At 40.0% G+C, this 13440-nt stretch overlaps 2 protein-coding genes across 8 annotated transcripts in view; one reads left to right on the plus strand and one right to left on the minus strand.

Annotated features, from left to right (window-relative positions):
* LOC103882110 (basic proline-rich protein-like) overlaps positions 1–13440 on the plus strand; it is a 34914-nt gene that overhangs the window by 13761 nt on the left and 7713 nt on the right. The window lies entirely within an intron of this gene.
* Positions 1–13440, minus strand: part of NKTR (natural killer cell triggering receptor) — a 49297-nt gene that overhangs the window by 4512 nt on the left and 31345 nt on the right. For 3 of the 6 annotated variants that reach the window (XM_017955542.3, XM_021934519.2, XM_031663438.1), the window contains 9 exons: positions 13158–13303; positions 11660–11882; positions 10429–10584; positions 9474–9561; positions 8820–8965; positions 4712–7603; positions 1934–2029; positions 1134–1190; positions 218–322 (listed from right to left, as the gene is read on the minus strand). In XM_017955542.3, coding sequence (XP_017811031.2) covers positions 218–322; positions 1134–1190; positions 1934–2029; positions 4712–7603; positions 8820–8965; positions 9474–9561; positions 10429–10584; positions 11660–11882; positions 13158–13303 — 3909 coding nt within the window. The remainder of the gene's footprint in view (positions 1–217; positions 323–1133; positions 1191–1933; positions 2030–4711; positions 7604–8819; positions 8966–9473; positions 9562–10428; positions 10585–11659; positions 11883–13157; positions 13304–13440) is intronic. The other 3 variants (XM_009201087.3, XM_003894605.4, XM_021934520.2) reach the window with 3 other exon arrangements.

The following is a 13440-nucleotide window of genomic DNA, read 5'->3' on the forward strand; positions in this document are numbered from 1 at the left end:
ACATTAATAATAACCAACAGATATTACCTGGCAACTCTTAATATAAAAGCCACTTTTAGTGGCTGCTTGTGGGTTGTTCAGATTTAACCAGGAAGAAGTATTTCTGTCCTTGGAAGGTTATACCGCTTTCTCTTCCACTAGCAGCCCGTCACCTCCCATATCAAGTGCCCACCGTGGCCTGCAGTGCGATAACGGATGATAAAGGAGAGAGACCCACCTGGACCGCCGATTATAACTTCTGCCTCGGTGGTAACTGTCACTTCTCTGGCTTCTACTTCGACTCCGACTCCTGCTATAGTAGCTATCATAGGTGTAGGACCTGCTTTAACAGCAACAACAAACACTAAATTTTCCCACTCAAATACTCATATGTTCCTATTTCTTTTTAGGATCTTAGGAGTGTTCTAGCTTAGAACATGGGCACTAGGTGACAGCGTGAGGATATATTTCCAAAACAAGTACTGGAAACATTTAACAATTGCCCCCAAATGAGACTTAACATAAAGAGAAAAATTTTAATTTCTTTTCTGCGTTGAAAAATACCATAAAATTAACGAGTTAGTTTAAATCTGGTGGATCTTTGTAGGCAATTATATTCAATAAACACCTGCCATTACAATTTGATACTGTCATTTTTTTTTTTTTTTTTTTTGAGACAGTCTCGCTCTGCCGCCCAGGCTGGAGTGCAGTGGCATGATCTTGGCTCACTGCAAGCTCCGCCTCCTGGGTTCATGCCATTCTCCTGCCTCAGCCTCCCGAGTAGCTGGGACTACAGGCGCCCGCCACCTCGCCCGGCTAGTTTTTTTGTATTTTTTAGTAGAGACGGGGTTTCACCGTGTCAGCCAGGATGGTCTTGATCTCCTGACCTCGTGATCCGCCCGTCTCGGCCTCCCAAAGTGCTGGGATTACAGGCTTGAGCCACCGCGCCCGGCCGATACTGTCATTTTTGATACTGGAGTACAATGGGCCAACAGATAAAACTTGTCAAAAAGACCTCATTTAGAAAAGGTATGGTTTCAGGAGACAAATATATGCATTTAGTTACTCAATAAAATACCACTTTGAACTAACAGTTTATAAAACAAGATCTTTCAGTTCTGCCCCACTGATGGTTACCCAATCCCTGTTCGTACCTGGACCGACTGTGGGGATCATATGAGCTGCTCCTGGATCTGCTCCTGCTGGACGTCCTAATATTAATCACATGAAGGACCATCATCTTATAGATCAGGGCAGGATGGGCTACACCAAATATCTAGACATTTATTTGCCCACCAAGGTGAAAATACAGTGAAATCCCACAGCTACATTTGTTTTGTTTTCATATCAAAAGTATACTGGATTTTCTAAAAAGCCTATTGGATTTCCTAAGATGAAGTTTTATGCAGTTCTTCTCTGAGATACATATAAAGTCACTAGGGAGGCACTAAACTGGGTGGAGTTAGGGGAAAGGTCTGTACAGGCAGGACCTCTGTTAAGTAAAGTGAAGTGACAGCAGTAGAAAATACCTCAGAGGCAAAAGAGGGAAAGCAGCTAGGAGAACTAGAAATCTGGGGCCACCCTTCCCCCAATATATATGCTTCTTCCTCTTGGTCCCCTCTCTACAATCTTCCTATCCCAATCTCTAACCCATGTCAAGAGGTAAATGCAGATGTAAAACTTAGGTTAAGGAAGATGCATGTGGGGGAGGTGGAGGTAGGGGTCAAGGCTTCTTAAATATTTCTACTGCTTCTCTTGTCTCACTGATAAGATCCCAACAGAGGAATAGTCAAGAATTCCACAGCTCTTTCACAGAAAAAACTACATGAGAAAATAGGCCAGTATTATATTCAGTAATGACATGATTCTTCTCAACAACTACCCCCTCTATCTGTATAGCCTTAAAAAGTGAACATGATGGAGACCACATCACAGAGCGAGATCACAAGCTCACCTATGACTTTTGTAACTCCGGTAGGAACTGCTCCGGCTTCTGGTTCGGCCTCTGCTGTACCATCCTCTGCTCCGACTTCTAGAGTAGCTTCTTGATCTACAATTAAAGCAATTGAAAAAATATATAATTATGTTAACTCACCATGATATTAAAATTAATTACTGGTAGGGCAGGAAGAGGAAAACACAAGAAGAAAGGCCTCTCACAAACTCCTGACAGTGGATGTGACAGCGTCAGCTAACAAGGAAATCTCAAAACAACCATGGTTAAAATCAAACAGAAGAAAATGAAGAAAAACAAGAAAAGGCTGGCACAAGTATGTGCACAGAAGACTGATTTATAACACCAATAACACTGAGAAGAAAATAAACCAAATCTCCACCAATGGTAGAATGGGTTAAAAAAATTAAGGTAGAGACATATATCTCTAGAATACAATGTTGAATGAAGAAGGCAAATGTAGAACATCTATATATATAAAAGTATTTTATTTATAAAAAATACAAACATAACATTGTATGAAGATAGAAACATTTGGGGTAAAACGATAAAGACAAAATTATAACCAAAGTTTAGAATAATGGTTAACTTTGGGACATAGGCGTGCAACTAGGGGTGGCACTGGTACATCAAAGCGCTATTTTTTTTTTTTTTTTGAGAAGGAGTCTCACTCTGTCACCCAGGCTGGAGTGCAGTGGCGTGATCTTGGCTCACTGCAACCTCCGTCACCCAGGTTCAAGTGATTCTAGTGCCTCAGCCTCCTGAGTAGCTGGGATTACAGGCATGCACCACCACGCCCGGCTAATTTTTGTATTTTTAGTAGAGACGGGGTTTCACCATGTTGGTCAGGCTGGTGTCGAACTCCTGACCTCGTGATCTGCCCACCTCGGCCTCCCAAAGTTCTGGGATTACAGGCGTGAGCCACCCCACCCGGCCCAAAGTTCTATTTTTTTAAGCTAGATGGCAGGTACATGAGTATGTATTATATAGTTTTTTATACTTTAATCATTTTTTATGTCTAACACTTAATAAAACAAGCAAAAATGTAAGCAGTACAATTCTGCCCCTCTGCATTCACTTGGCTCCCCACCCTTCTCCCCTACTTTAAGCCTGTCATTCAGGAACAGAACAATACCTCTGTGTATAGGTGACATTATGTAATATCACCACAGGTTTTATTCAGTATGCACTTATGTTTTGGAAGACTGACCTGCTTCCAGTATATCTGCAAGAAAATGAATACATCATGTTCTAATAAGATCGTAGTCTTTTATTCAACCAAAAATAATAAAGCCAGACCCTATGAGGTGACTGAATGATGAGTAAGACACAGTTCCTGACTTCAAGGAGTTCGCAGCTTAATGGGGGTGTCAGGCCCAGGCAGGTAACCAAAACAGGGAGGCAGGGCAGCACTCAGGCTTATCCCTCTCAGTCTACTACCTGTTAGCTACATAGCCTAGAACAAGTCCCTGAGCCTTTCTATGCCTTGCTGTCTTCATTACAAACTGAAATACCACCCACTCCAAGGCAGAGGTGGGAAGGTAAATGAGAAGAGTGGCCAGCATCACTAATAGCTCAGAGCTGTCTCTGTGTAAATGGTAAGGTGGATCATAAGCAGATAGGAAGCTGGAGTCACTCAACAGGCAACTACATCTAGCAACAGGAACTCAGAGAGAAAAGGCCACGAGGAGGAAGAGAAGCTGATAACACAAGAACGAAATGGCCTGAGTTGGAGAAAGGAGAGCTAGCAGAGGGCTCCAGCAGTGAGGCTGAAAATATGCCACAGCACTGGCCATCGGAAGTACCTGAAAGTCTTAAGTCAGTAAACTAAGAGATGCAGGGAGGGGAAGGCACAGAAGGCAGCAAGCACACAGCTGAGGAGAAAATGGGAGACCGAGTATAGATGGCATGTGGCAGTTCCTTTTTTAAGAAGTCTGGGTAGGCAAGGGAAGAAAGACTGATGAATGACTAGAAAGGAAAAACATGTCAAAGATTCTTACGGTATTTTCAGTTCAAATGATGAGTATCAAGCACAATATAATAAGGGATATGAATAATTAAGAAACAGGTAAAACCATAAAATATTTACAAGAAAAAGAATGCAACACAACTGCTTAACAACTTCCTATTACCATCACAAATATTTTTAGTTTTTAATTCTCATCTGTTATCCATTCTATGCTGACAAGTTATGATGCAATTTATAACAATAACAAAAAACCTTTTCATGAAGGTGCAGAGTGACAAAGTTGAGGAAAAGGTGTTTTAAATTCTTTTACTGCTTTTCAAACAACAACAAAAAAACCTAAAGATGATCGTGTTTATCCCTATCCCACATCTAAACTAAGACTCAAATCTTGGGCAGGTAATTTTGCCTCTCTGGCCCTCACCTTCCACATGCGTAAAATGGAAGGTTAGATTAATGATCGCAAATTCTATATATTCTATCAATTCAGGATTCCCTTCTAAGGCATTGCTGACTGGCAAGAAGCAGCCTCACCTTTCAAGATGGAGAATTTACCAACTATCATGGGAACTCATTTCTAGTGACAGAGAGCTTTAAATTGATAGTAATAGAGTTCTGTAAACCCACCCCAAATTTCTCCTCCTGAAATTCCCTCTCCCTAAGTCCTCAATCTACTCTTTGAATCACACAAAACAAGACTTCTTATTCCTTTCAGATATTTGGAAATAGTGATTCTGTCCCTAATTCTGATATTCTTCCAAGCTAAACATTAACAGACTCTCTTTGGGAGAAGGAAAGAGAATATTGCTCACCGATAAGATGATGTGGAGCTTCTCGATCGACTTCTTGAGTGACTGTAGGAGACAGACCTTGTTCTGTGTCTTGATTTGGTTTCAGATTTACTTCGAGATCTACTTGGACTCCTGGACTGGCTATCATCATCCCGACTAGGCGTCTGCTCATCACTTGAACTCTCCTGATTTCTTGGTCTACGGTTTAAGCGTGCTGTCTTTCTTACTTCATCAAAGAGAGACCCAGGCCGAACTTTATTTTTGCTTTTAATTTCTATTCTCAAGCCTTGTGGTTTCATTTCAGGCACAGTGGTCAATGCCTTAACTTCCACAGCACTGGATGTGGCAGCAGTAGGTGCTGCCAGGTTCCCCACACCTTGCAGGGGCTTCCATTTCTTATCAATGAGGTTGATCTGGCTCTTCTCAGCCACCTCCTTCTTCCCGGTACTTTCTCCAGCACTAGCCAAGCTAGCAGAGCTGCTGTCCTGTTTCCCCACTTCACTCAACACTTTACTTTCAGACATGCTGCTTTCCTGTTTTACCACCTCTGCTTCAGGATGTTCTGTTGCCATATCCTGCTTCAGAACAATGTTTATATCTGGGGTACCAAGCCGTGCATTTCCTAGAGGGGAAGCCTCCTCTACCTTTGCTGGGGAACTCCTCTCAGGAGTACAGATCTCCATGTTGTCATCTGTTTGAAGCACATCTTCCACTCCATTGGTAACACTTTCTTCAACATGCTGAATGTTTTGTGAACAGGCCACGTTTTCCTCAGTATTTAAAGCTGTGGGAGAAATACTGAGTTTACTATCATCTTTAGTAAACTGATCAAGATCTGAGGAAACAGTCACTGTATTATGTTTACCTGAAAGGTTGCCCTCTTCACAGGATTTCTCAGGTTTTGGAATATTATCTTTTATGGTTTCACTGTTTTCAGAAACTTTTTTCTCTTTTGACTCCTGAGTAACTTGCTTGTCATCAATCTCCTCCTCCTCCTCCTCTTCGCCAAATTCTAGTGGAGGCTGCCAGTGAAATGCTTGCTTTCGTTTTGGAGCCTTGTGCTTTTTGTCTTTTTTCCCTTTCAATTTCTCTTTCACTTTTTTGGTGTGTTCTCTTTTAAGATTTTCCTTTGACCCATGTTTGTGCTTTTGTGGCTTTCCTCTATTGTTTTCCAAATTGGAACAGGACCCCTCAGACTCAGAAGTTGATGTGCGCTGTTTGCTTGATTTCCAAGCACCATTATCATCAGGCAGTGAAGTATTTGCAGATGACTTGGTTGTGGGTTTCACTTTGATGTGAATTTCACTAACCTCTGATTCAGAATCGGATGTGGCCTCACCTTCCTCCTTGTCAGAGGATGGACGGGAGTCATTTTTACTGTTTTTAGTTACATCTCGTTCTGAATTTGACTCAGAGTCCCATTTACTACCAGCATAATTCTTCCTTTTGGGCTTACTGCCATTTCTAAGGTGATCAGAAAGATTCTCTTTCAAAGTTCTTTTTTTTGAATGAGGGCATTCCCGTTCAGGCTTGGATTTTTCTTCACCTCTGTTTTTTTCTTGTTTATTATGTGTTCTTTCCATTTGGCCCTGCTTTTCTTTCTCCTGGGCTGACTGTGCAGCCTGAACACTTGACTGCTCACTGTCTGAAGAATAATCTAAAGATGATCTGCTCTCGCTATACTTTCTCAAACATGAAGACCTGTCTCTACCTTTGACATATTTACTGTGAAGTGTCTTTTCAGAGCTGCTGCTGTGTTTTTTATGTGAAACACTATTTTTTTTCCCACTGGATCTAAGTCTCCTCTTACCTCGCCTTCCATCATCACTGCTAACAGAAGTATATGAAGATGATCTACTACACTGTGAATGATCACTGTATTTATTTCGTGAATGAGATCTAGATGATGGAGACCTAGACCTTGAATGTGAACTAGCTAGACTACGTGATCTTGTATATGATCTGGAATAAGATCTACTCCTAGAAGATCTGCTCCTTGACCTTGGTGAGCTTTCTGAACTTCTATCACTGTATTTTGAATAAGTGCTCTGATCACTTTCTGAATTTTTTTCTCTTTTATGGTAGGATGATGAGCTACCAGTCTCTTTAATATTTGCTAAACTGTAAGTGCTTTGGATGGGTAGCAAATGGGTTGTTTTAGCTTTCATTTCCTGAATTCGCTCATAAGAGGGCTTCCAAGGTTTCTGTCCAGGCTTCCATCTTGAAGGGGGGGGACTGTCACTCAGTGGTATTACAGGAATATTTTCTGCTACAACTGGTTGTACTACTACATTTTCATTTTGTGCCATGGTTGATCTTAAAGGTTCTGTTTTAACTGGTTTATTTTCACTTAACTGAGAAGCTGGTTTTCTTGGTGATTTTGATGTTCTCTTTCGGTGCCCAGACTTGGAACTCGATTTGGACTTTGATCTACTTCGAGACTGTGATGAGGACTTTGACGCAGTCCTTGATCTTGAGCTTCCTCTAGAATAAGACCGTGAGTGAGATTTTGATCTGTATGAGTCTCTGCTGGAATGGGTTAAAGAGCTCTGGACATCCTTATCAGATTTAGACCAGTCTCTCTTTGATGAGTGATGAGACGATAATGAGGAAGAACGAGAACTCCTTTCTCTATCACAAGAGGATTTCATTCTTCGAGTGGAAGATTTTGAGGATTCTATGTCAGATGGTATAAGAATCCTTCTCTTCTTAGTTTGTTTGTGTCTTCTGCAATGTTTCTGCTTTTTCCCTTTCTTTTTATGCTTAACCTTTTTTTCTTTTCTGCGTTTTTTATGGTGGCCATCAGAGTGTCTTGCTGTACTAAGGTCTGAATAATATCCATTATAGGACCATGATCTGGATCTCTGGGACAAGCTTCTTTCATCCCATCGACTTGAACAGGGGTCACTTAACCTATAGAAAGGACATAATATTCATGCGGTGATTTATAAGCATGTTTTCTACGCCTAAGACACAGCTTTGTTAACAACAAAGTTCCTGACCCCATTAACACTTTAAGCACACGCAGGAACCATGAATCAGAGTTATAGGCCTGGTCTTGTTATGCTTTCAGAGACACACACTGAGAACTACTAACAAATTCACTTATAAAAGGATTTTTTTTTTTTTTTAAGCTTAGCAAAGAACCTTACATTTGTTAGGAAAATGTGTTTGAAAACCAAACCAACTAATCACAAGAATACTGCTGAACTCAATCACAAGAGTTTCTGGCTGTTACCTGCTTACAACCCTCTGCCTCTCAGAACAGTTTTTGAGGGTGAGTCAAACCAAGGTCTTAAACAATTTGTTGATTTTCTTAAGATGCAGGATAGCTGCCTGAAACTAGCATGAAGCTTGTTTTTTCTCGGCCTCATAGACGTAATCCAGATTTCCCCTAAGACTGTAAACTACCTAAAAAAGAAATTGAGGAAAAAGTACACAAAAACAGATACAGGCTATACAATCTGAGCGTTTATGTCAAGGCTCAGAATTGAAAGTCCTCAGCACCACTGTGTCCGAGCCACTTCTACACAGCAGATGCATTCCTTTTCCTCCTTTTCCCAATCCCAAACCACTCTGCAGGATGCCCCCAGAGAAAAAGAGAATACTACCATGGAGGGTCACACAGGGTCCCATTAGCATATTTTTCACTAGCTATCCTGCAGCCTGTCCCCTTCCTAAAATAAATATTCCACTGTGGGACAGTACTGAAGGTAAGAGATGTGTACACTTCTGAAAAAGCAACAGCCTCTGAGATCAAAAGTCAACATGCACACCGAGTGCAGGTTTTCCCATTTACCAATGAACTCATCAGTGACCTGGCTGGCTAGGAAAGAATCTGCTATATAATTTCTAAGTCCTAATTATTTCTAAAATTGACTAAGAGGTCATTAAAAGATACAGGCTTATAGTTTTTGTTTAAGGAAAACAGGATTTTGATTGAAAAGCCCAACTAGTTAAGAGTACTACTTTCACCAAGTAGTCCCAAATGTATTTCCTTTGGTCACAGTCTAATTCTGACTGTGAATCTTTCATTGACTCTTTAATGAAAAGTCCAGAATTGTATCCAATCCCTTTAACACTTAAAATATAACAGACACAGGATTGTGCTTTTACTCAAAGTTCTTACTTATCTCCTTTACTCCATTTTTCTCCACTAGGTGGTCTATATGCTCTTAATCTCTGCATTTCCTCTTTCCAGTGAGGAGGAGTTTCACTGCTGTCATCATCATCTGACTCAGAACAGGATCTTGATCTTGGAGGTGTGTGATAGCGCTTTAAAAACAAAAAGAATACTATTTTTAAAAATGCCTCTCCACAACAGTCTGCTATATGACAGAGTTAAGTAAAAGACCCAATCTCAGATCATCCCATCAAAGGTAATGATTTAAGTTACCAAAAGGATGGTCTAAAGTTCTTCCTTTTTTTTTTTCAACTTTTATATTAGGTTCAGGTGAAGTTATTTCAAACAAGGCATTAAAAGAGATGGGCAAGGCTGAGATTCACCTGTAATCCACATAAAATTTTCCTCTTTAAAGTCTTAATGATTTCTCAGCATACTCACTGATGGTTTCACATGTTCCTCCTTTCATACTCAATTAAACCCATTCAAACACAGCAGTATACTTTGCTCTAACAGCAATACCTTCCCATAACCATGGAAAATACAATTAGTTCCTTGAACACATTTTGTATTATATCTAAAATTAAAGCTAGGATTTTAACAATAGGTAAAAATCTTTTATTAGATACATAATTTCAAAAAAAGTCTTATCACACATACAATTGTGCCCCTTCCTTTAATCTTCCGTCCAGACTTTGATACAGATGGTTTCTGATCACTTACAACGGGTGCAACCTCAGGAATCTTCCTAGGAAAAGAAGATTGTGATGAAAATTAAAAGTAAGCAAAGAAGCTACAATTTTTAATAATGAAAACATATTATGTTAAGCTATTAATTCAAAGATATGCCATTTTGCAATCACTTTTTAAAACAAGACAATATCAGGCTTTAAAAATATTTAATAAACTAAATAACTTTATGCAGAGACCTAATTATAAACAAGGACTCTTATACTTTTCAGCTTTCAAAATAACTCTTCATAGGGAACTTATCAATAACACCAGCCATTATGGTATTTCCGTTCATGAAACATTTTCTTTTAATAATTCCAAACTTTAGTCTAATACACAAAATACATTAAATACTATTTTCTCAGATTAAATCTAAAGCGACACATTCACTCTTCCAATGCAGAGAAATAATCGTTGAACAAGTTGACAAAAGTAACTTATTTATGATACTAAATTGTATCTCCACTCACCAATTAATTATGCACTATTCAAATTGGGAAGCATGCTTCATCACTCAAATGGATCTGAAGAATTCAACTAACTCTCTATTCTGATAACTAAAAGCTTACCCCTTTAATAAAAGGCAAAGGCAAGAAGATCAGGAATAAAATCTTTCCAGATCACCAATAACGGCTTCCCTGACCAACTTGCCCAACCTCCTCTCCCTACTAGAATGTGAATTCTGAAAGATACGGTACATATCACTCAATAATCTAGTATCTCCCGTATTTCCTACATATCATTCATTAATCTAATACTCCCATAGTATCTTTCAATGTGCTTCAAACATGGATCATGTTTCATACATGAGTGTGGAATGCAATGAGCTGACAGAACTGTGTCTCAGAGAAATAAAAATATATAGTGTAGTCATCCTACTTACGGTTCAGGTTCTGCAGTAACAACAGGCATATCTCTTCTCAGTAAAAATCGGTTCTCAGGCACTGGAGGAATCTCTTCTGGGCGGACCACAGGTTTTTCCCTTTTAGCACTGGAATCAACTGACCTTTTTTCATTGGTATCACTCCTCTCAGAGTGACTGAACAAACCAAGTCACTGATTAAAATGTATAATGTTTGCATTTCATAATAAAAGCACATAAAATTAGACACTGAAACAACAGCATAATTAATGATAGCTTACAAGTCTCACTCAAAAGAGTTACAGGATTTTCACAAAGAGAAAATATATCAACCCAGTGAAAAACCCAAAGACTAGAATTTTGATAGGAAAATTGGTAAATGATCCTAACTCTTTTATTTTAAGAGTTCCAGGTCAGGCATTGTGGCTCACACCTGTAATCCCAGTACTTTAGGGGTCTTAGGTGGGAGGACTGCTTGAGGCCAGGAGTCAGAGACCAGCCTGTTCAACATAGTGGAAGACCCTGTCTGTACAAAAAATTTAAAAATTAGCCAGACATAGTGGTACACGCCTGTAGTCCTAGCTACTCAGGAGGCTGATGCAGAAAGATCTCTTGAGCCCAGGAGGTGGAGGATGCAGTGAGCTATAATTGTGCCACTGTATTCCAGCCTAGGTAACAGAGCAAGACCCTATCTCTTAAATAAAAAAAAAAAGAAAAAAAGAAAAAGGCCGGGGGCGGTGGCTCACGCCTGTAATCCCAGCACTTTGGGAGGCCGAGGCAGGCAGATCACAAGGTCAGGAGATCGAGACCATCCTGGCTAACACAGTGAAACTCCATCTCTACTAAAAATACAAAAATTAGCCGGGCATGGTGGCAGGCGCCTGTAGTCCCAGCTACTTGGGAGGCTGAGGCAGGAGAATGGCGTGAACCCGGGAGGCAGAGCTTGCGGTGAGCTGAGATCGTACCACTGCGCTCCATCCAGCCTGGGCAACAGAGCGAGACTCTGTCTCAAAAAAAAAAAAAGAATTCTTAGGACTATTTTGACCTGAAAACTGAAAACACACAAATCTTGGAGATGAAATGCCTATGCTGCCTACTCCTAGATTTGCCAGATTTCAATTTAGATAAAGTTTAAAAAATGCTATCCTTTTTCAGTAACAGGTAATAAAATTGAGTTTATAGAATTATACATACTTTTCCCATTCCAGAGAGTTTGTTTTTAGGTAAGAGTACATTGGTGTTTTACACATACCCTTTTGGATTCATTACATGTTTATTCCTTGGTTCTTCTGAACTGCTTGCTTCCTTTCGCCTCTTTTTAGAACGTTTAACTTTCGGCCTCCTCTTATGTTTCCTCCTTCTGCTTCTCTCATGTTCAATTTCACTTTCTGAAGATGATTCTGAAGAGGAAGAGGAATTGGAAGAGGAATCCGAGTCTTCTGAATGAGTTGGTTTCTTCCTTTTTTTCTCAAAAACTTTTAAGAAACATTAATAAAAACATTAGTACTAAACTTCAGTGCCTACCTTTCAGAGTAAAAAATGTGTTTACTGAATATCATAAAATATGCTTTACATACAGCAAACAAAAAATTAAGTATAGACAGCTTTTTTCAAGTTTATAATAAAATTACTGGCAAGATTGTAAGGAAATAACTCCCTTGTCTTTATGAAGCCTATATTCTGGTTGGGTCAAATAACAAGAAATAGGACTGGTGCAGCAACTCCTATCTGTAATCCCAGCACTGTGGGAGGCCAAGGTGAGCAAATCACTTGAGGTCAGGAGTTCTAGACCAGCCTGGCCAACATGGTGAAACCATGTCTCTACTAAAAATAACAAAAATTAGCCAGGCATGGTGGTGCATGCCTATAATCCCAGCTACTCCAGAGGCTGAGGCAGGAGAATCACTTGAACCCAGGAGGTGGAGGTTGCAGTGAGCCGAGACAGTGCCACTGCACTCCAGCCTGGGCAACAGAGCAAGACTCTTGTCTCAAAAAAAAAAAAAAAAAAATTGCATAATATGACAAATGATAAGTGCTAAGACAGAAAAACAAAGCAGTGTAAAGGGAATAGGAAGATTAGGGTAGTTTAACACAACATTTGAACAGAGACTTAAAGGAGCAAGGGATGGTATCATGCAGATATCTTAACAAAGGCTGTTCCGGACAAAGAGAATAGGCAGCACAAAGAACCTGAGTGGTTGGCATGTCTGAAAAAAGGTCAATGTGCCTGGAAGGCAATGAATAAGGGAAGAGTTTAAAGAGACAGCAGACAGCTGGACCAGCCAGGGCCTTAGAGACCACCGTAAAGACTTCTGCTTTGGATGATTGAAGAAGGGAGTCCTCGGAGGGTTCTGTGCAGGCGTGACATGAATGCAAACTATGGTTCAAAGGGATCACTCTGGTTGCTGTTAAGAACAGACCATAGCGGGCCTAGGATATAAGCAATGAGACCAGTTAGGAGGCTACTGCTGCTGACAAAAGATTACAGGACAGAGGCAAGGTAAACAGTTACAACGCTACGGCAATAATCCAGACACAAAATACTGGTGGTTTGGATCAGGCTGGTGGCAAGGGAAGTAAGAAAAAGTAAGATTTGACAAGATATACTAAAAGATTAAATGTGTAAGGTCTGATTCAGAGGCACCAAGGGCTATTGCTATGCCACTAATTCCACTACTCAAATCTAGTTACAGTCTTCAACAATGCTGTACCTGTGGCTCAGCTTCATCTACTGTCAAAACAGTTCTTACCATCTTTTATTGATTTTGTGGCAAGTACTCCACAGTCAATAACTCGCACATCTGCATATGGTCTGCTTGCAGCATCGGTTTTCAGATTTTCAATTTGTTCGATTACTTCAAAACCAGAAATAACCAGTCCAAAGACGACATGCACCCTGTCATAATGCAAATTCAAGAAACAATTGGTTTGATGATAATTAAGCTATAAACAGTAATCAAGACAATTAACTGTAATCAATGACATGTCCACAGACCTGAAAATAAAACCAAACTGTCTGTTGTAGGAAGCAAC

Source organism: Papio anubis, chromosome 2 (assembly GCF_008728515.1).
Source record: "Papio anubis isolate 15944 chromosome 2, Panubis1.0, whole genome shotgun sequence".
NCBI lineage: Eukaryota > Metazoa > Chordata > Mammalia > Primates > Cercopithecidae > Papio > Papio anubis.